The sequence below is a fragment of the Cyphomyrmex costatus genome, unplaced genomic scaffold (genome assembly GCF_001594065.2).
Source record: "Cyphomyrmex costatus isolate MS0001 unplaced genomic scaffold, Ccosl1.0 scaffold70, whole genome shotgun sequence".
In the NCBI taxonomy this organism is placed as follows: Eukaryota; Metazoa; Arthropoda; class Insecta; order Hymenoptera; family Formicidae; genus Cyphomyrmex; species Cyphomyrmex costatus.
Genome location: NW_017280267.1, coordinates 1,941,549 through 1,964,622, shown reverse-complemented (window position 1 = coordinate 1,964,622; position 23,074 = coordinate 1,941,549). Strand labels below are relative to the sequence as shown.

Sequence of the window (23,074 nt, the reverse complement as noted above, 5' to 3'; positions counted from 1 at the left end):
CGCTGAATCGAGTCTAACGATCCAGTCCTGTTTATTTCCTCAGATAGGAGTACCTCTTACGTAACGCACATTCTTGAATAGATCACCTTTAAGATGGACCCGAGAGAAGCTGAAGAAGACAACGACTCGTCAGCTCCGGGTGCATTCCTGCGCGTCGCTGTGAGGAATCGTCATCGAAAGGCGGAGTATCGGCTGTTTAGAAGGTAGTAGAAGGAACACCACTTTCCCTTGAGGAGACCAGGGACCGGCGCCTCCGGAGAAAGAAGGAGGAAGAACGGGAGAGAGTGAACCGATCGGTTGGCCGCGAGCCTCGGTCGAGAGTAAAGTGTGTCGAGGTCTTTTCACGGACACAGTCGTTTCGTGGCCCGTCTGTCCCGTGCAGCCGCGATTGCTTCCTTTACCGATCTCTTCTTTCTCTTCATTTTTTTTTTTTTTTCCTTTTTACTGTCGGTGTTGTGTGCCACCTCTCCGCCACAATTGTCACTCTCGTTCTCTTTCTCTCTCTTTTTCTCCCTCTTTCTGTTTCTCTCGCCGCTTTCTACACATCATGCATAACTCGCTGATGCTCTCCGACAATTCTTAGCTAAAATAGTTCGACCGCGTCTCTTGCTCGGCCCCGGGTGTTACAGATGCCATCCGCGACTTTGTAAACAAACAAATACCGGGGGATGTCCGCGAGATAAGTTTCTCCCTCTTCCCTTCGAACGAAGATGTCTTCATCAATGGCCATAAGTAAGTGAGATTTTTTCCTTTTTTTAATCTTGCCGAGATCCAAGGGAATTTTCGCGCAAAGATGTGAAAATGCGAATATCGATGATAATGGACCACCACAACCGGTTGCGCTTGGACGAATTGACGATAGAACGTCACGCAACAGTGACTGCGGATATTATATGTAAAAGTACATGACTGCTGGCGTAGTATAGATTTCAAAAGTGAAAATGGAGTTCGCGAATCGACGTGTCGATGCGTCGATAGTAAGACAGCGATTTATTTACATATCTCCTCTTAGTAATACGTGTCTTCCAAGGAATCGCTTTTTGAGTTTCGTCCATTATTATTTTCGGTCCAGTGAAAAAAAGACTAAGGCGTAAATGAATCCGCGAGATACTGTAGTCGCTAATGAAAAATGAAAAATATATACAATTATACGGGTATATTTATATTATTTATATTTACAGAAATAGATGTACGAAACTCTGATCTTTTCCAAAATATTGATTCTTAAAGCTGATTGCGCAATTAATTTTGATATTTTAATATAATATTTTGTATAAAAATCATAAAACAATAATGATATAGCGAATCCTTTTAGCGGCATATTTGCCAAATCAAATTTGGAAAGAAATGATCCATTAATTGAAAAAAATATTTTAGCTTTATTATGAAAATATAATATTGTGTTCAATAAAAAAAAATGTACAAATCTTATTTCTAAATTATAATGTAGAAATATTGCATAAATAATGTATTACACTTATAGCTAAATATAAAATTTAGAATCAAACGGTTTTTGGAATATATGTGTATTACTCGTATATGAATTGATCTTTCGGAAGTATTTCGTCGACCATTTGGAAATAATAGAATAATGTCCTAATGATTTGTGTTTCTTCAATATGCTGTAAACATCTCATTTATTGCTTTATACTTGTAATTATTTGTACTTAAAAATCCTATCGAGTAATATTACTGCTATTCTTAAATTTGTTTGAAATTTAATTTAATTAAATTTCGGAACACGCATGATTTTATTTCAATTTGTTTCAATAAAACGGACTCACGTTTTGCGGGAGTCGCGGGTCGAAGGTGGCCTGAATTACGAACACCGTTCGTAAATTCTCTGCGCCTTGTGCATGGTCCGATTTTCACTTTCTCGGATTAGCTGGAGTTTGCCGTCGTCGCTGATTGTCTAATGATACCAAGATCCTGCTGTCCTACTAATGGAACGAAACCTTGCGCGGCGTCAGTTTTCTCATTAATGTCTCACGAATTAATTGTTTGGGATATAACTACTTAACTTTTGTGGATTTACTTGTAGATCATTGTCGGGATTTGGATTTCAAATACCGCATCTAAAACACACTAAATTTTAGTCTGATAATAGTATAATCTTACATGATTCATTAGTGTGCGACACAGATTTGAAAAAAATTGAATTGTCCCAATCGGTTGTACAAAAGCATTGCAAATCTTAATTAGTCTAATGTTAATTGAACCTAATCTTTTTATAAAATGTATGCGCATATTTTTACATAAATAATTCTAATTTTTTAAAAGTAAATGTTTAATGCTCTTCTTTACTCTCACTGCAGCTGTCTTGGATTGTGATGTTAAAATTAAAACCCAAACAACACACAGAATATTTTCGATAAGTATTTATTACTATTCATTTTTTGAAATGCTTACATATTTTATATAATGCTTTATTCTAAATATTATTAAAATATATAGACTAAATATTTTATGCAATATTTATATGTTTAAATATAAATATTTCAAATAAATATTTTTTACTTGGATTATGTCTCATCAAGTATTCTCATAGCATTTATTGTAGCACATATAATAAATGTCGAATCGAGATTAATAGATCTATTCCGAGATAAAAGAAAAGTTTTCAATATATTTTACAAATGTATTTTTTCCAATGCAAATATTGTATTATTAAAATATTTTTATTTTAACATATTTTTTGCAAGAATTTTTATTATTTTGCTCCTGATATCATTAATTCGAAGATCTGCGATTAGTGATCACCTTATCAATTGAAATTATTGTTCAAGACAAACTACATATAATATATCTTGTGTTTAAAATAAATAATTATATGATTATTTAATTGTTTTTTATGTATACGCTTAATATGTATCTTTGTATATCTTACAAAAATTACAAAATAACATTTTCGAAATGAAAAATTATTGTATGTCTTTTTTTTAAGAAAAGAAGTGGATAGTCTCTGATTAAGACTCGTAAAATCGTCACGTCACGAACACAAACTCGTCATTCGGAAATTTAAACGTTGGCATACATCCGGACATGTTTTCCTTTTCTCCTTCATATATGCCACATAATGTCGCAAATAAAATTACGGGATTTGTATATCGCGTATGTATCGCGCACGCACATAACTTTCAGCACATTACTATGCGTATAAGTACATATATGTTCTATACAACGCAAAAATACACATATATATTTTGTAAATACGAGTATGTATCGTAAATGCCGTGCATCACAAAAAGATTTTTTTTCAAAAGTGGCCGCATTTTTTTAAGTCACGTGAAATTATTCAGCTGAGATATGTCTAGTAGCGGAATAACACGTACCCTTATATGATTTATAGAATGTTATAAATTAATTTAGACATTGATGAGATCCTGCTTGACAAAAATGCAAAATAATTTTTACTGTGATGCAGTATGATCGGTCGAGGGGTGATGCAATGCAACTTCAACCCGCATGCCGCAAGATAAACAATCCTGATGCACATAATCGGAGCGCGGCCTTGTAACGCTTGTTACAGCTGAGAATAAAGGAGATCAATCCCATATGTAATATTAAGCTCAAAAATTTTCCTCTTATTTCTTTCATTATATTTCCTCTTATTATTGCAGAAACGTATAGAACTTGTAATACTGGTACAGGAATACCCTATCCAAGCAGTGAGCAACATTTGAAAGATAGAAGATGTATTTCTGTCCTGCCTCAGTGGCTTTTCTTCTTTCTGCACATGTGCGAAGTTAGACGCGGTATTTTAATCTCCTCTTATCTTATCTTATAAAACATAAATATTAATTAATTAATATTAATAAATTAATTAAGTACAAACTATATATGAAGGGTAAAAATTTATATTGAATAAAAAGGAAAAATGTTAAGATTTAAGAATATATATGTATATGTTGAATTATATAAAATATGACTCGAATATTATAAAGAGAGTACATACATAAAAAGTATAATTATATATAGGAATTATCACCAAAAACTTATAGAAAAATACTTATAGATGATTAAAATGGAAATTAAAAATACTTATAAATAACTTACTGATAATAAAAATGTATCATTTTTAAATATTTGTAGCGTATGTACTGTTTTTTTTCAGTGACATTTGAGAATTTTGCTTCGTGATACAGACGTATTTTAACATAAACTTCAATGATACATTTTATTATAGCTGTATGATTATCGAAAATTTCTTGGTTTTTTATAATATATATATGTTCAAACATAGCATCATGCATAAAAGCACAATCAATCACAGCATTAACGATTTTTATAACGCTAAGAATCTTTAATATTTTTTTAAACAAAGATAGGATGATTATTTTATGTCTTCTGAAGAAATTGTTAATTTTTTTCTGTTTTTCAATGCAATTAAATTTGAGGTATTATTCGTAGATGTTAAAAAAGAAGCACGTGTCTCACATATATTTAATTTCGATTGACGGAGGATGGTCATGCGCATAAAGAAGAATAGTCACCGAGCAGGATAGAAAGATGTTTCTGTCCTTTAGATGTACTCACAGCTCGATGTCCGCATTCCCTCTTTCCAGTATTATAAGTTCAGAAACGAGCCATTTGTCTCTTTCTCTCTCTCTCTCTCTCTCTCTCTTTTTCTCACACACACACGCACGCACGCACGCACGCAATAATTTTGCGGCGATGCAACATAACAAAACAACGACCTTTTTTTGTTAGGTATATTGTAAAATAAAAAGAAGTTTTTGGCGGCAGAGAGAGAGAGAGAGAGTCCTCGGTACAGAGAAAGCTTACTCGCGGATGCGTACCCGATAAGGAAAGGATTAAAAGAATAAGCTAATTACAGTCGAGAATTCTTTTGAACTCTTAATTCTGGTTGGCTAATTCTTACGTTATGTCTTACGGTTATATTGTTACGGAAGGTGTACGTGGCAATCCTTAAGATTGTCTTGAAATAAGGACAGACTATGAATACTATGGTCTCCGAATCACCGAGAAACACGTTATCGTCCTCACCGCGGCCGTATTTCTCTTTGATGTATCCAGACGGTATGATTCAGTGAACGGAAGAAGAAAGGCCCACTTTCATGCCGAGTGACTTTCACCGTCGATGAGAGGGCCGCCGCTCTGAAACTAGTTTCGAAAAATCTTAATACTTCTACGCGTCCGGTTGAGACACGTAATTAATAATAAATACACGAAACACTGCGATATACTACCACTCTTGCGTTCTTTCAAAATTCTCCCGCCTTAAGGTTCGAAGAAAACCCGTCCTATAGCGTGTTTGTACTCATATTCAAAAAGACTTCTTTTATAATTGGGTCACGTGTAATTTAAGATCCCAAATCGATTTGTTTTCCTTCGAACCTCTTATAGCCAGTCAGCTACTTTACCTTTTTCTTTCTCTTTATCGTTTCCTTCTTCTCTCGAGAAATCCAGTTTTTTTTTTTTGCTGCTATGGCTGAAGAAGAGTTCTTAAAATTCTCTTTTCACGATGGTGAATTGAGTTCAAGGAACCGGAATTAGATCCGAATCGTGAGAATTCCGCCTAATGATAATCTCAAGATCGTTTATAGTTATTTAGAAACATTTCTCAAAGCATTTGTTTTTTATTTAAACATAGCGTCAAAATATTTAATTGACGGTACTTAACATGTTTGCTTAATTGAGCATTTAATTTTAATATTAATTATAAGACATTTGTAAAGACTGGTGTTTTTATCACCAAAATTTTTCTCGCCGCTCACAAGTCATGCATTTTTAATCTCACATTTATTAAATACATTTGATCGTGTTTTTTATAATACTCTTAAAAGTAGATACATTTATTAAATGTGATGTTGGTTATCGCTACTTAACGACACCGACAATTGTTGGTATTATAGATATGTATAGAATATAGACCCAGATATTTTCTGTAATTATGTATCTTTTCCTTAATTTTAGAGAAAGTATTTATGACGCAAATATAAAGTGCGTCACGTTCAGGTATGAAATTCCGAAGGTCAAGAGTGTCCCAGCATGTATTTTCACATTATATAATGCGTCTGACATATGACAAGTGCATCTGTTTTTATTATAAAAAGCACAATCAAGTGTGTTTAATAACGACGTGTTTTATGTTACAGTATTTCCGATATTAAATAATTACGAAGAACTTCGTAATTGTCATGAATGTAAACAAATTATTTTTGATTGTATTTGGTTAAAAAATTTTGCTAAAATTATTCCATGTTTTGGAACAACTTTTCGGTAAAATTTCAGTTTTATTTTAGCAATTTTTTAATGTTGGCTAAAAAATTCACTTTCAGTTAAATTTCAGCAAATTTTTAGCAATTTTGCTGAAAATTTCAAAACGTGGAATAACTTCAGTTCAATTTTTTCATCAGGAAATATCTGTCATCAGTGATGGAATACTCTGTTATACTATAATAACTATAACGTGATGACATTATAGTAAATGCCTAATTATGTATAATTTATATCTTCAAATTAATAACATTAATTATGATATAACGTTATAAGTATCATAAAATATAATGTTAGTTATATATTTATTGATTATATACATACGTAATTCATATAATAATTTATGTAATATTCATATTTCAGGCCTGTGCATAATATGGAGTCTATTTGCTAGTTCTATCTCATATACCGAAGAAGTCGTGCATTACCGCACTTATCGTAAGTAACTTTCTTCTCAGTAGAAATATCCTTATTGGCGTAAATATCTAATAATTGCAATACTCTGTGACATCTCAGTAATATTTCAGTGATATTTCTGCTAAATATCATTGCAATGGAAAGATATTTGTTATGATATTACTATATGAGATATTATATAATGCTATATAAGATATATTATATAGAGAGAGAGAGCTATAAGAAATTTAAGTATTTTTTTACAATATATGAAAATTATTATAATGGTATAAAATCTCTTTATCGTAGCAAATTTATTGACAATACTTATAATGTCACAAAATTATACTGATGTGCAAGATATTTCTATTTTTCAACATTTAAATGTTATGGTTATCATGTATTTTACTCCGTAAAGTACAAGAAAAAAATTATTTAAATTTGCAGAATTTTTTAATAAAATTTTTTATTTTTCGACATCTGTAGGTGATGAGATTCTTTTAATCTCGTATTATTTTACAGTAGTTAAAAATATATATTTATACAACACTCATTCTCATATTGAGAATTAGAAATCTTGTAAGTGCGTAATCAACGAATACGAACTTCTCCGTTTTAAAACTTTGCAGAAATATAATACATATATATACATTGCTATAGAGATAAAGCCAATGATCACGAGGCTCAAAAATTGCAAAATGCTTTCGCTTCGCTGTTTGCGATATCTTTTCATGGATTTTTTTTTTATTACAACTATTCGACCGGCTTTTGATTCACATGAGATAAAAATCGCATAGCGTACGGATACAAAAACTCGTACGTCTCGCCGAGGAGAGGATGGCAACACTACTGGAATACCCCTTCTGGACCGAGCAGATCGGACAAGATGTATGCCCGCAGAGACACGCAAAGTCCATATACCCAATTGAGAAAGGTAGAACATAGCGATCCTCTGGCTACCATCAGCGAGACCCTAGGCGCCCTGAACACGGTGGGCAACTATATCGTTAATATGACTAGAGGCGTCGAGATCTCGAATTATCCGCCGAAGGAATTACCCTCAGCGTTGTACACTATCTCTAAAAATATTTTAGGTAATACGGAAAAAAACCAATATGTTAATTAGTTGGTAAGCTAGTATATTAAATTATTATTAAACTAATAAATTAATATATAATTATAAATTTTAATATTAATCTATTAAATTAATATCTTATTTATTTTTTATCAATCATTTCCCTGATGAAAAAATTCTCATATTTTATATTTATATAAGATAAGGGTGAAAGCAATTTTCAGAGAAATTAATATTAACTGTTTCGATTATTGCAAAATGGTAGAAGACTTTCCGGTTCAATTTTTTATAAACGGCATTTTTATCTTTTAAACTTTTTAAGATTTTATTAGTTTTTGAAGGAAATTATAGAATGTGTGTGTGTGAGAAATATACTATGTACATAAAAATTAAAAATCTTAGAATAAGAAGTACTAGAAGAGATGTAGACTTTCTCAGCACTTTTGGAAAGTATTTTAATTCATTATACAAAAATCTGAAAAATTTGCTATGAAATAATAGAAAAATTTTAAAATTTTTAAATATTGAAATTTTAAAAGATATTATATATAGAATTCTAAGAAAAAATTTTGTCAACTTTTACTAGTTAATATCACATAAACATACAGCTAAACAATTCTATTATTTTCTTACATACACATTTCTGAATACGAATTTTTTGAATCTTTTTCCAGGTCGCAATGTGACGGACAGTATAGCGCCTTTAGTGCGTGGCGTTGCATTGCCACTAACGCAAACGATCACGTCTTCCACACAAGCGCCGTCGGTCCAGCAGCAACAGCAGCCTGTGGAAGAACTTGAAAACAGAGACAAGGAGTCCACTCTAATCTCATGCACGACTGCCGAAGGTGAATCCGGCAAATGCCAGGATCTCAGTAATTGTCCACAATTGTTGCTTGATTTTAACAAGCTGAGACTCTCGTGGTGCTTCAAGAGACTCATTGTGCCAGGAGTTTGCTGCCCAGTAGACAAAATCAGCAATCCTTCCATTCTCAAGTAAATTCTTCATTACATTCACGCCATTTTTTGTATGGTATTCCCTCTCATTAATCTTAGGATAACTTTATTGACTTGTCTAATTATACACATGAGGTCCCAAAAATCCCAGTATAATTTGCTAAATCGAGATTATTCGAACACTTGTTCGTGTTTCTGAACTTTTTTTTTCATTGAGTTTTAATTTAAATATTATTTACATCAATTGTAAAAGAATTAATTAAGATATATCCATTTTTTACGGAAGTTATATATAGTATTATAACAAATATGGATAGAGGTCCCAGGGACCCGAATGTATATACATCAAGGATAAATATAGAAAAAAATAAGTGTGTATAGCTAGAGTTAACATTAAAATATCCTTTTTCTTGTGTAAAAAAACTTATAATATGTACTTACAAATAACACTATCTTTGTAAGGGTAACACAAAGATAGGGTTACTTGTTAGATGAATGAATGTTGCAGTATCACTGGAGGTGGGTCTTCCGGAATTAACGTTGGACATCCTTCACGACCAACCATTCGACCAACGAAAACCCCCACACCGCGCCCAATACCGTTGTATCCAGTGACATCTTCGACGACGAGACCTACAACGCATATTATTTTATCACCAGTTCCGTTGGTTAACAATACGAATGGCTTCGAAACAATAACGACAATCGACAATAATTTGATTCAAGACGATGATGGTACTTCAATTTTTTGCATTAAAATATTTAATCGATAGAACCGATTAAAAGAAAATTTTTATCAAATGATATACTCTCAGTAATCATGAGTATTACCGTTACATAACATAGATGTAAACATATATAACATAGAGATGTAAATAATATATATTTACATCTATATTTACAGTCTGTCTAGTAAAAGCGTGGCAGGTCTATCTCAAAGAAAAATGGCTTATTAGCCTTAAATTTATATTGATTGTATTCAGTAGGATTATAATTGCCAAAATGCAATTATATTAATAAGGAATCCAGTCACCAGCTGCGTCTATAATAGACTGGCACCTGTGAGGCATACTTTCCACTACATATGTAATAGTTATACTCATGGTTTGCTGGGTAGGAGTAAGCTTACTCTTCATGTTATTATTTGCATTTATTGGCTGCGTTCAACAGAAAGAGCAGCTTTGCAACTGTTGTAAAATTCTTGAATATGATTGATTTATACATTTAGATCCAATGAGGACCTAAGGGAAAGACCAAGCATATTAAAGAATTCTATAACAATTGTAAAGTGCCTTTTTAGTGCTGAACACAGCCAATAAGTGAAAACAATGTAAATAGGTGAAATTTTGTGAAAGATCTCTTTCGAAACACAAAGAATGTCTAGAGTCTATCCGAATAAATGTCTAGAAATGTTTATCTGTCTAGAGTGCGGGATGATATATTCAGGTGGTCGGGGACGAGTGGTCGGGGGCGAAGAAGCGATATCTGGTCGTTGGCCTTGGATGGCGGCGATCTTTCTTTACGACTACCGGCAACATAATACAGAGTTCTGGTGTGGGGGAACGTTGATAGGACCACGCCACATCCTCACCGCTGCTCATTGCACGCGCAATAAAGAGCAGCAACCGTAAGCAACTTTTTAATCAGAAATTAAAAAGTAGAAAAATTTAACAATAGTATATACTCGGGTCTTTTCACTTAAAAATTTCAAAAGTTCCTTCTAAGTTGAAAATTTTATATGAAATTCTTTTTATGTTCTTTATACTTATAGAAAAACTAATTGCTTCACGTGATTCTGCAGCCTGAAAAATATTTTAAAAATTTCAATTTTGAGTTAAAGGAAAAATCGATGACGTTTGCTCTCGTCCTTTTTGATAAAATTTCGATTAACTTGACTTTTTAAAATTTAAAATTTTTAATGATTGTAAAACGAAATTTTAATTATATTTTGCTGAGAGAGAGAAAGAAGATAATGTTCTGTGTTTAATGTGTGAGAAACTATATATAAACATTTTTAATGAGAATTCAATGAAAATACAATAAAATTTTAATAAAAAATTATTAACTTTGTTTAATGAAAACGTAAGGAAATTTTATCGAAATTGTAATAATTTTTTGATGAAATTATAATGAAAAACTCAAATACTCTATGTAATGACAAATTAACGACATCTTGTAATGAATTTTTGATGAGGTTGCAACGAAAATGCGCGGATACTCTGTAATGACATATTAACGATATTTTATTGAAATTGTAACGAATTTTTTTGTGATGAAGTTGCAACAAAAAAATCAAATATTCTGTAATGACAAATTAGCGACACCTCGTTGAAATTGTAATAAATTTTTGATGAGGTTGCAACGAAAATGCGCGGATAATCTGTAATGACAAATTAACAATATTTTGTAAAAATTATAACGAATTTTTGATGAAGTTGCAACGAAAAAGCGCAGGTACTAATATACCTACGTGTTTTCGTTACAATTTCATCAAAAATTCATTACAATTTCAACAAAATATCGTTAATTTATCATTAAAGAGTATTTTCGTTTTTTATTGCAATTTCATCGATAACTCATTACAATTTCAACAAAACGTTTTTAATTTGTCATTACATAAGTAGTATTTGCATTTTTCTTTGCAACCTCATCAAAAATTTATTACGAAATGTCGTCATTTTGTCATTCCACAGTCAAACGCGGTAATGCCACCAGAAGGACACAGCGAAGTTCACTTTCTCCTAAGAAGAAAACTATTCATCATACGATAAAAGGTTGCATTATGAGACTTTTCAAATTTATAAAATTGTTTCTTGAATGTGAATTGTACGTAGGTTCAAAGACGAATGTAAATGAGACATGCATTTTGAAAGTACAATTTTAGTTTTGTGCAAAAATTTTGTACAAAATTAATCTTAAAATTTAATGCAATTTTAATGAAATTAATAACATTGCAACAAATTTTATGTTAGTTTTGGAATCTTTTGACCATCGAAATTTTAATAAAATTTCATTAAAATTTTTTCACCAAGAGAGAGAGAAAGAGAGAGATTTGCAAAAAATTTAAATTAAACTTTAATTAAAAAAAATGATTAAAATTTCAAAACACTTAAATCCAAGTAAAAATGATTGAGTTGTATCGCCCATTTTTGTACCAACATTTTTATGCTAATTATTAGTAAAATACAGCACTTACAACCCATTCATATGTAGTAAAGTACATTTATACAATTTTGGAATTTATAATGCGCTCAAATATAGTACATACATTTCATATAAATATTTCTTAAATATCTCTTGATGGATTACAGTTTCTCTCCTCGCCAGTTTACTGTACGTCTCGGCGATATCGATCTAGAAAGAGATGATGAGCCCTCATCGCCAGAGACTTACGCAGTGAAGAAGATTCATGCGCACCAAAGGTTCACGCGCGTCAATTATCACAACGACATCGCTATCTTCGAACTTACCAGCATCGTAAGAAGGTCGCCGTATGTGGTACCCATTTGCTTGCCAAAGTCTCGTGGAGATTCGTTGGTTGGCTTCAGACCAACGGTCGCCGGTTGGGGCAGCACTTACTACGGTAATTGAAACATCTCACACATCTTCAATTTTAAAATTTGTAAGAACTTAAGACTGGAATTATAATTCTACGCGTATCGTAATGTATACGATCGTTCGTAAATATTACAATTTCTCGTAAATCTTACGGCTAGCAAAAAGTTGTCTATAAAAACTTTACGTAAAGTTACAGGCATTACAGTTTGTGATTTTACGATTTTACGATTGAACGATACGTTTGCTTAGAATTGACCTATTAGTTAGGAATATATTTATTTTATGAAGTCAAATTATAAATTTCTAACCTTCAGTTTGATAAACTTGTTTCCGTTCTTACGTTTCCGTATTCTTGATTGTAATAATTTTTGTAAGATAAAACAGGTGGAAAAGAGAGCTCCGTTTTACGACAGACAGTTCTACCTATATGGAAGAATGAGGACTGCAACACGGCTTACTATCATCCAATCACTAGCAACTTTTTGTGCGCCGGTTATAGACAAGGCGGCAGGGATGCGTGTCAAGGTGATTCGGGTGGACCGTTGATGTTGCGGATCGAAAATCGATGGACACAAATCGGCATTGTCTCGTTCGGCCACAAATGTGGTGAACCCGGCTATCCTGGAGTATACACGCGAGTCTCCGAATACCTAAACTGGATTAAAGATAATGTCAAGTGATAATTGAATTACACGGCAGAATTGAATATTTACATTATCGAGCAAAGTATTTGCCCATCTTGATCTTATAAAAATTTATATATAATATATATATATATATATATATTTAAATTCTGTTCTAATTCTGCTATAATCTCTTTACATACAGAATACAAAATTTTAAGTCGTCAAACTACTACTACTATTATTATTGTTGTTGTTATTATTATTATTATTATTAATCTAATATATGGAAAAATAGGATTATTATAAATGTAATATATAGAAGAATAGAAAAGAAGATTGCAAATCACTCCTATTTATTTAATTAGAAAAGACAGAATGGACAAATACTTTTGAATACTACACAACATGTATGTGCTTTCTGAAAAATTACGCTCGTGTGTATAAATACGTATTCCATTAAAAAAGATGGAACCGACATAATATACTGATTATATCTCTTATAAAGTTTCAACATTATATATATTTTTTATAAGAAACAGGCGAATTAAAATATATCCAAAATTTCTGCGAAAATAAATACGTGTACTAATTTCTCTAAAAAAATTAATAATTTATTTTTGCAGATTTATTTTAAACAAATCGAAGAGAGACGCATTATTAACGACCAGGCATTCAATATCTGGAAAAAAATAAAAGAATATGAATCTGAAACCGACGAAATTAATGATGTACACATAAATGTAAACGTAACATTTGGAATATTCTATATATTTAGCAATAACAATTATATACATATTCACATAGGTAAAATATATCTTATCATCAACTAAATCAGTGAAACTATCAATAACACTTACAGACAGATCTAATTCGCAATTTGTGGTTAATCAGCTAGATAACGCACCAAAAATATTTACGAGACCATTGTCACTCAATACGATCGTTCTAGTCATGGTGAAATTAATAAGGTGAAAGCATTCCCATGGAGCGCAATAGAAGATTGAATTTGGAAAACATTTGTTTGATTATTCCTAGTATTACTATCGCCATTATGTGCAATGTTTCACCATTGATCTCTTCTGTTCTTGCACTAGAACTCTCTTTCTCGCTTTCAACAAATATCAAACATATGCTTGTCTCACTTTAAGTTTTACAAATATACATTGCTTTAGTCACAGAAAATAGATCTCTTATTAATTCCATCATGGTTCTACTGTTAGCTTACGTATTACGGTGTTGTGATTATGTACTACACATAATACGTCAAACTAATTGTTTACAATTGCATAACAAATCATCTCTTAGTATTTAGTAAAATCATCTCCATCATAGAAAACAGGTTACATTATACATTATAAATACTGATTTGATAGAAATATCGTTTATATAATAGTAGTAGTAGATATATAAGATTGGTTCTAACCCACGTTCTCCGAGGGAAAGTGAGGGGCAAGAGGATTCCGCGGCGCGGGGGATGATGTCACTGGGGGCGACGTTATTGGGTGTGCGAGGAGAAATTACGTCACTGAGCGCGGAAGTTCGCGGGGTCCATCGCGGTGCCGAGGTCAATGGCCGCCGAGCGAGTCTTTTAAAGAGCACGATCTTCTAACAAGAGCGCGATGTCGCCGTCGAACGCTGTCGGCACACGCGACACGCGTTGTAATCTAATACTGTGAAGAAGGAATAAAGAAAGAAGAATCACAAAATTTTTTTTAGTGTTAACACATCCGCCCTGTTTTCTCCGGATACGTGTAAAAAAAGATTCTCAGAATGTCCGCAAGTTTTAGATTTTACGTTGTGTGTAAATTTAAAATTAGATAACTAATTAGAAACCTACATACATGTAGAGTGCTAATTTAAAATTTGCGAGAAGGAAGCGTCAAATATCCTAGGCGCCGTCCCTGTGTGTGCGTGTGTAACATGTTTTTAATTTCATACCTTCTGTTTATCATTTAAATTATTTAATGCCTTTTGAACCAATACTCCTAAGTTCCTTGGAAGACTCATTTGTATCGACTGCAATTGTTGCATAACTTGACTTTCAGGTGAAGAGTTACACTGCATATTTTCATTTGTTATAACATTGTTTTCCTCGATGTTATGTATACTACTATTAGTATGATCCAAATTATTGAAATCACTATCACCTACAAAAATTAAATATAATATAAACATATACTACATATATGTACATAGTGTATGTACATGGTGATGTTCCATTTTTAATGACAATCTCAAATATCTGTTGAATAGTACATTTTAGGGAAAAATGTTTTGTACAAAAGTTGTATGATATAAGATGGTACCATTGATTTGACCTTGGGTGGCATTGTTAAGGTTAGGGAAAGATCATTTCAATTTTTTTTTAATGGAACCCTCTATTTTTAATTGCTTATTTTTGTAGGTTTTTTCGAGAGCTTTCCAAAACATTATAATAAAATATTTTTTCATTAAGTACTTTTTGAGTTTTAATGCTTGAAAGTTACAATATCGCCAGCATACATTTAGTTTATTATCTTAGATGTCCGACCGACGGCTAAAATCTCTTGAATGTTATTCAGGATTATGACCTGGATAACATTTGCCAAGATTAAGGCCATTAAAGGTTATATCTCTTATTTTCATTTTTGCACTAAAAATTTATTTTTATGTAAAATAAAATATCTTCCTTCATCCCATGCTCCCCTTGAAAAGTCATACAACTTTTGTCCGAAACATTCTTCTTTGAAATGCACTATTAAAGATATTTGAAGTGATCAATTCAAATGAGAACCCTGTATAATAGATCTGTTACAAATAATTAAAATACATATATTAATAGCGATAGCAAATATTACAATTATCTAGTTATACATACATCTCAAATCAACATTAGCGCTTGTATATCCCTCCAAAAGTTTCGTAGTTGGTGACTGTATAGCACTATCCAATTCACAAATTCTCAATGCTAATATTCTGCAAACAGCATGTGTAAGTTAATCTAGAGAAATGTAAATGTACAAATGCATCTAACGTTTAATTACTTATTCGCTTTCTTCTGATGCGCCAGAGCTAACGTTTTATCATTTAAAGCCTCTAGTAAGGCAGTGCAAAGACACCGTAGATCGGTAACGGCAGCAGCAGATTTCTGAGGCGGTATATAAGAACTTTCCTGAAGAAGCTGTTCGACTAAAAATAAAAATATATAAATTACTCTTTACATAAAAGATTTAATGATAAGTAAATCTTCACATATACAGGGTGTCCCGAGAGTTTCTTCCAATTTGTGTAGATAGAGCGGACTAAACTGAGTCGAAAAGTTCTCTATCATTTTGCAAATTTTGCAACGGTTAACGAGATATTAATTTTTAAATATAGCCGAATATTGGTCTACAATAATTTTTTTCTCAAATACTTCAACTCTACTCCGAGACACCCTGTATACAGATTGACAAAATGATGTTAATACTTATAGAAAATCCATAATAACATTTCCTTGAACGTACTTAAAACTCCATACTAAATTGCCTCTCTGCCAATTTCGTAACTGAGCTGTCAGCTACTAAAATTGTCACGGCTTCGTGATTCCATTTAAGAGAAAAAAAATTGAAACTAGTTTTAAATTTTAGGAAAGATAGTATACTCCTTTGTGCCTGGCACTCAAGCATCGTTTTCGTGATTATATTAATGTTATTATAGAGTTAAAAAAAATATTTTGTATTAAGGCGCGAGCATATGATGAAAATTATACATTACAGCATAGCTTATGAATGCTATTGCAAATATATTTTACCTTGCTTGTGAGTCATCACTGTTCCAACTGCAGAATTTGCTCCCAACTTGATAGTTCCTTTAGCCCTTTTACTATCTAGCATACTCTACAAAAAAAATTATTACCTGATTACCTTATAAAAATAGTTACAAAAAAAGAATAAGTAATAACTTCTATTCACTATTAATATACCTTATATTTTGACAAAGATTGACGTGTGAGCTCCTTCTCCTCAAGCAATTGCTGCAATCTTTCTTGGAGATATCTAGAATATATTTACAATATAAGTTATAGTTGGAATTAATTTTTTAGTAATTGTAATAGTCAATTCGACGCATTCAGTGTGATTTTTATTGCTGCACTCTCCAAACGGGTGCATACGGTGCAATAAATTGAAATGAAACAAAATAAGTTTGTTTCATTTACTTATTGCACCGTATGCACCCGTTCGAAGAGTATAGCAATAAAAAACAGACCTAATGATAATAAAAAGTAATTAAAAAGTTACTATTTTAGTAACTATAATTCGTTGCTTTTTAAAGTCGACAACTTCTAACTAAAAGTTACTTTTACGAAGTAATTTTAAACATCGGTAACTTGTAACGATAACATTAATTACTCTTTTTCTTTAAAAAAAAAAAACTATAACTCAATCTTGAGTATAAAACTAAATTATTTATTTAAAAACTACAAATATACACATTCTTGATTACCTATTTTCATTGATAAGAGCATCCAAATCAACTGGTTCGGTAGCGTTTAAAGCTTTGGACAGTTCATGGTTTAAACGGTGTGCTTTACATTTAAAGGCATCCCTTTCCATCTTCAGCTCGTGTTTCTCATCCAATACTGTTTGTAGATCTGTTTGCAACTGTGAACACTGTGGTAGAAGTTAATTTCATTAAATGACAATTCTTTATCACAACATAAATTAATTCTAGGAATTACGTTTAGCGAATACGAAATAAACTAATAATAAATAAAAATAAATGTGCATTAAGACTCCTGAGTACTCAGCCAAGAACTCCGCATAGTCCTAAAATTCCATGATTTTTCTCTGATTTCCAAACAAAAATTTTACGATTTTTCCCTATCTTTTAATAATATAATACATAACTTGAAATTTATTTGTATTTTCTGATTTGAAAATCGTTAAATATTTTGTTGATAGAGAAATTTAACAGTGTAAATTAATATTAATGTTGCTAACACTGCATTATTTGTTAAGTTTCAAATGTACAGTCCAATGAGATTCTTATTATTTATTTTCAAATTTCCTATCTTTTCCCTGATTTCTCTGATTTATGGCATCTCTTTTAACATTGGTTGTACTTCTCTGATTATCTAGCTTACCTTTAAATTTAATTTTTCTAATTGCTCTATCATCTCTTCTCTTTGATGCATAGCTGGTGCTAATTGAGTTTCCTGTGCTTCAATTGGTATACGATTATTGTTTGTACGTAATACCTTGATATCACCTTCAGCATCTACTAGTTTCTGCCTTAATGTTTCAACCTGCAGCCTAAGGCACTTATTTTGTTCACGTGCTTCTGCTAACAGATCCAATGTTCTAAACTCGTCATCTAAACTGTAATTTATTGTACAAGTTAGTGAAAAAATTATGGAATACAGACTAAGTTTACATGAATATCCTTATGTCCATTTTCACCAATGTAGATTAACATTAATCTTGGTTCAATTTGCTTGTCTTTCTAGTTCTAAAAACTAAAAAAAAAAATGAACAGTGAGTTAAACAGAGATTGAAGTCAATCTACACTGACAGAAACAGACATTAATCAGATTTAGGATGTGTTCCAAGTTACAAAAGTAATGCCATTGTACTGTAGGCCTGTATAGGATACCTGTTCAGTTCTTTCCTATCGTACATCTGCTTCTTTAAATGCAGAAACCGTTCCTGAATTTGCTCAGCGATCAGTTTGAACTGATCTCGTTCTATTCTACTCTGATCCATTTCCTTGCTTAATAACATAAGCGCTTCTGACTTCATTTGTAATTTTTTCTTCAGCATTGCCTGCAAACGTACTTCAAGTATAACTATGAATATAATTAATGAATTGAAAGCAAACGTTATAATTCACATTTGACTGTATATCCATATCGTTGGAGCCAATTTCTTTGGAAGGGCTTGTCTTTTCCTCCATATTGTTTACAATAAGAAGTTATGTCGTAAGAAATATATTGAGCGTTTTAATACTATTGACAATTGAATTTCGATGAAGATACAAATTCCATCAATTATTTTGCGATGAGATTACGGGCGATTTCGACTATTTTCGTAAATACAATCTGTAAATATTCAGTTGTGTGTGAGCTTCTCGACCGATCAGCATGAATAAAATTAGCCTCAATCAATGCGCATTTTCACTCGAAACGAATGGCAGAAAAATCTGGAAAAAATCTTCCACACTGTCCAGCAAACCACCGTCAAACGAGATATTAATTATAACTGATATTAATCATCAAAATTGACTGATCGATATTAAAGTTAAAATTAGTTAAAATCATGATGGAAAACTGGAATGGAACGGATAAACTGCTTACTGCGGCTAATTTAAGATCAGTGTTGCCAAGTGTTGCTACTAATCAAAATGGCTTCATATCAACTGATACCAACCATACCTGATACCAACTGACTAGCAGTAGTAGAGCATAAAGATGCATTCACATGCAACCGTTAAGGCGGTAGCAACAACCAATCAGCGAGGCGATATGACCAGTGGCGAAGAAAATATTTTTTACGCCACTGCTTTCAAAAGATCTATGATCATCAGTGCCGTTCAGATTCGGAGTTAAATTCTACTGGTCTTATGTCACTAGATATATATGCTCTAATATCTGAGTAAAAAAATTATTATATGTGCATGTATCTTTAAAATCTCATTGTAGATCCCGCCTTAATGTTTTGAACATGCTTGATATTTTTTAAGATAAAAGTTGATTATAGATATCGATAAATAATTCTCAGAGTCCAAAGTCTGATGGTCTGAAGTCCATAGAAATAATTCTTCCTGAATCATTGCTGAAATTTATTCGCACCAGTTCGAAGTATAAAATACAGGACGTGTTCGAAAATTCATATAACAAGTTTTTGCCAGTGCGATTCTTGCGATCCTCGTGATTGAGTGGTAAGAGCTAATTACCGTGGACCATTATCGGCGTTTATTTGTTTAGAAGAATAATTGAAGCTTGAAAATGTTGAAGGTATGACCATCGTTCAAAAATATAACGCTTTCGTACTTTTATTTTTTTTTATTATAGCGATTTAAAAGGATTGTTTTAAATCTCTGATTGACTGCAGTATATTTTTATTATGTGTTACTCCGAGTAGAAATTTTTATGTATGTATAAATGTATATATATATATATATATAGATATACACACATCTTACAAAAAATTTCACTTTGTGTTATTGCTCTAAAGAAAATTACATGATTGCTACCTATAGGCATGGGCATGTATTCAAAATACTTTTATTTGAATAAATAAATAATAAAAGTGATTTATAATAATAAATAGTACAATAAAAGGCGCATAAAGCCACAATACAAGATGTTCTTAGATGATATGTCACGTATTAAAATAATTTTTATTTGAAAAACTATATTAATTTGTAAGACAATTGTATCTTGTATTTTATACTTTGTATACATGAAAATGTTTTGTATTTTGTACTTCATAAAAGTATATATAAACGTATTTTATATTTATATTTCAATATTAATATCAAAATATTAAAACTATTTGATATTTTATATTTCATATACTAAAATTAACAATTAATCTTATTATTTAAATAGCGAAATATAAAACTTTCAATTTTTTAATTTTAAATAAATTACATAATACTTTCATATGTGCACTACTAAAATATAAAACTTTTATTGCAAAAACTGTATTTTAAATAAAAGTATTTTAAATACATACTCAGCCCTGTTGCTACCTTAATTCTACAATGAGTCAGTGGCCAACTTCATTGATGACTAGAATCGCTTTAGGGCTTTTGACTCATTGTAGAAAACCTCAATTATTATTATTATGTAATACTACTACATATTAACATTAATATATTTTACATTGTATTTCGAATAGAGAAATGTATTATTGAGTTTGCTTAGAATTTTTTACTTAGGCTTGCTATGTTTTTTAGTTTGGAAAAATGATTTATTCATAGTTGCATACCCATATAAACAAAAAAGTGAATTTTTTTTAGAAAATAAGAGCTTGAATGTTTTAAATTATTAAAATTTTTTCATTTTGTGTGTGTGTGTGAAGTATAATTTTGATGTAAAAATTGATTACAGAGAAGTTACAATGTTCATATTGTTAAAGTATGCTTTTTTTCATCTTTTCCTGTCTTTTTTTACAAGCAATGTAAACAAATTACTTTTTATTTTATGTCATAGCAAATGAGTAATTGGTCTAACCACTGTAAAAGTTGATAATTACAATTGTATATTAAAAATGATGAGATTTGCAATAAAAATTGATCAATATCTTTTTTTATTTATATTGTTACAGGGTGTTGTAGCTTTGGTAACTGGTGGTGCTTCTGGGCTAGGACGTGGCACTGTGGAAAGGTTTGTCAAGCAAGGTGCTAAGGTAATTGTTGGTGATTTACCTACTTCAAAAGGTAAAACTGTGGCTGATGAATTAGGAGAAGCCAATGCAGTATTTGCACCTATGGATGTATGTATGATGTTTATATACAGCTATTACAATGTGGTCGTACAATCTATTGTCAAATTTAATCATAACATATGAAACAGAGTACATTATATGATCTTTAAATGTATTCTTTATTAGATTATTTATCAGAAAAAAATAGATGTACACGCGGGTAATCTGAAACACGCAGTATATTTGATATATTCTTACCTTTTATTATCTCTCTGTTAAGTACTAAAATACACAACCACATAAAATACACTACCATATCTTTTGATCTTAACTTTCTTCAAGGTAACTTCGGAGTCTGATGTCCAGGCTGCTCTTGATCTTACAAAACAGAAATTTGGTAAGCTTGACGTTCTCGTCAACGCCGCTGGTATCGCCATAGCCTTTAAGACATATAATAGTAATAAAAAACTTCCTCATAATCTGGAGGACTTTGCAAAAGTTATCCAAGTCAATACCATTGGTACTTTCAACGTTATTCGCCTCTCTGTTGGTTTAATGATTGAAAATACTCCCAATCAAGATGGTCAAAGAGGTGTAATTGTCAACACTGCAAGTGTCGCTGCTTTTGATGGTCAAATAGGACAGGCTGCTTATTCTGCTTCAAAAGGAGCAGTCGTAGGTATATATATTTTCATTTTACTGTTTTATAATTTATGATTTAAATACAGAATGTTTCAGCATTAATTATTACTGTTATTCCACAATACATATAATTGTACCATGAATGCAACTTGCGAAATAAGAAGCTGAATATTTAAAAAAAATAATTAACTTGCAGATTCTCATTAAGGGCACAATATTTATAATTGAGTCTTATATTTAAGACTGTCTTAAGCGTAATGTTAAAGTATCATAAATCAATAAAAGAATTATATTAGCATCTTAAGATATTACCTTGGATATTACTTTTAAGACGGTCTTAAAATAAGAACAAAACAATTTTTTTTATTTATAATCGATTTTTATATTTGAGACTGTCTTAAGTACAATCTTAAGGTGTTATAAGCCAATCAAAGGAGTCCGTATTAACATTTTAAGGCATCACTTAAAACAGTCTTGAAATAAGTAATAATTCTATGAATATCATTCTAAAACTTTTTTAGTTATTTTACCTTTTATATAATTATTTCCATTATGCTTATTATTACACTTTCATCTATTTTATTTTGACAATAAGTTTATTTTTTTCTCTTATTTTATTTTCTATAATTTAGATTTTTTATAATTTATTATTATATAGGGATGACTTTACCTATCGCCCGCGATCTTTCCAAGGATGGAATTCGTGTCGTAACAATTGCTCCAGGACTCTTTGATACTCCGTTATTAAGAGCGCTGCCAGAAAAGGTACGAATTTTTTTGGCGAAAAGTATACCGTTTCCTCAAAGACTGGGAAATCCTGATGAGTATGCCATGTTGGTACAACAGATCGTTGAAAATCCATTACTAAATGGAGAGATAATTAGATTGGATGGTGCTTTACGAATGCAAGCTTAAAGGATTATTAATTTTTTTTTCATACCAATATAAAATTACTGTGCTGAAGATTTTTCTTGAATTTCTCTTAATGGGTGCATTCAATACAACGACCGCTCACTAAGCACTTATCTGTTTTTGGTTTAAATTTTGTATATTTAACGGAATATGCTAATCAGATGCAAGAGCTTATTAAATCACTAAGCTACATCTAATCTCTTTTTGTATACACACACACACACAAAGAAATTAAAGTAGCGAGAGAGAGAGAGAGAGAGAGAGAGAGAGAGAGAGAG

General features: G+C 31.4%; 3 protein-coding genes across 5 annotated transcripts in view; 2 read left to right on the top strand and 1 right to left on the bottom strand.

The window, feature by feature from the left end:
- The first annotated feature begins 383 nt into the window (after positions 1 to 383).
- On the top strand, positions 384 to 12,942 carry LOC108780373 (proclotting enzyme). The gene is made up of 8 exons (XM_018548052.1): positions 384 to 732; positions 6,604 to 6,678; positions 7,434 to 7,730; positions 8,386 to 8,707; positions 9,177 to 9,403; positions 10,094 to 10,295; positions 11,980 to 12,251; positions 12,611 to 12,942. Exons 1-8 carry the CDS (start codon positions 711 to 713, stop codon positions 12,904 to 12,906), a joined length of 1,713 nt encoding a protein of 570 aa, XP_018403554.1. The 5' UTR covers positions 384 to 710; the 3' UTR covers positions 12,907 to 12,942.
- A 756-nt stretch (positions 12,943 to 13,698) lies between these two features.
- On the bottom strand, positions 13,699 to 19,137 carry LOC108780430 (coiled-coil domain-containing protein 149). The gene is made up of 10 exons (XM_018548135.1): positions 18,703 to 19,137; positions 18,466 to 18,635; positions 17,957 to 18,191; positions 17,317 to 17,483; positions 16,796 to 16,868; positions 16,625 to 16,709; positions 15,876 to 16,020; positions 15,710 to 15,807; positions 14,791 to 14,999; positions 13,699 to 14,522 (listed from the first exon to the last, which is right to left on the bottom strand). The coding sequence occupies exons 1-10, from the start codon at positions 18,763 to 18,765 to the stop codon at positions 14,517 to 14,519; spliced, it is 1,251 nt and encodes a 416-aa protein (XP_018403637.1). The 5' UTR covers positions 18,766 to 19,137; the 3' UTR covers positions 13,699 to 14,516.
- Positions 19,138 to 19,488: 351 nt separating this feature from the next.
- Positions 19,489 to 23,074, top strand: part of scu (hydroxysteroid 17-beta dehydrogenase 10) — a 4,569-nt gene continuing 983 nt past the window's right edge. Inside the window, exons 1-5 of one of the 3 annotated variants that reach the window (XM_018548213.1) lie at positions 19,489 to 19,825; positions 21,144 to 21,311; positions 21,585 to 21,639; positions 21,823 to 21,921; positions 22,543 to 23,068. In XM_018548213.1, the coding sequence (XP_018403715.1) occupies positions 19,817 to 19,825; positions 21,144 to 21,311; positions 21,585 to 21,639; positions 21,823 to 21,921; positions 22,543 to 22,799 (588 nt within the window). In that variant the 5' untranslated portion in view covers positions 19,489 to 19,816 and the 3' untranslated portion in view covers positions 22,800 to 23,068. Of the gene's footprint in view, positions 19,826 to 21,143; positions 21,312 to 21,584; positions 21,922 to 22,542; positions 23,069 to 23,074 lie in introns of those variants that run through there. The other 2 variants (XM_018548212.1, XM_018548211.1) reach the window with 2 other exon arrangements.

What these genes read in the sequence shown, in the direction of transcription:
- LOC108780373 (XM_018548052.1), top strand. Translation starts at nt 711, where the DNA reads ATGTCTTCATCAATGGCCATAA. An exon ending in AGCAATCCTTCCATTCTCAA is followed by an intron (nt 8,708 to 9,176) that starts GTAAATTCTTCA and finishes TGAATGTTGCAG; the next exon opens with TATCACTGGAGGTGGGTCTT. An exon ending in CGCAATAAAGAGCAGCAACC is followed by an intron (nt 10,296 to 11,979) that starts GTAAGCAACTTT and finishes GATGGATTACAG; the next exon opens with TTTCTCTCCTCGCCAGTTTA.
- LOC108780430 (XM_018548135.1), bottom strand. Translation starts at nt 18,765, where the DNA reads ATGGAGGAAAAGACAAGCCCTTCCAAAGAAATTGGCTCCAACGATATG. An exon ending in ATATGGATATACAGTCAAAT is followed by an intron (nt 18,636 to 18,702) that starts GTGAATTATAAC and finishes GTACGTTTGCAG; the next exon opens with GCAATGCTGAAGAAAAAATT. An exon ending in AATCTTTGTCAAAATATAAG is followed by an intron (nt 16,710 to 16,795) that starts GTATATTAATAG and finishes TTTTTTTTGTAG; the next exon opens with AGTATGCTAGATAGTAAAAG.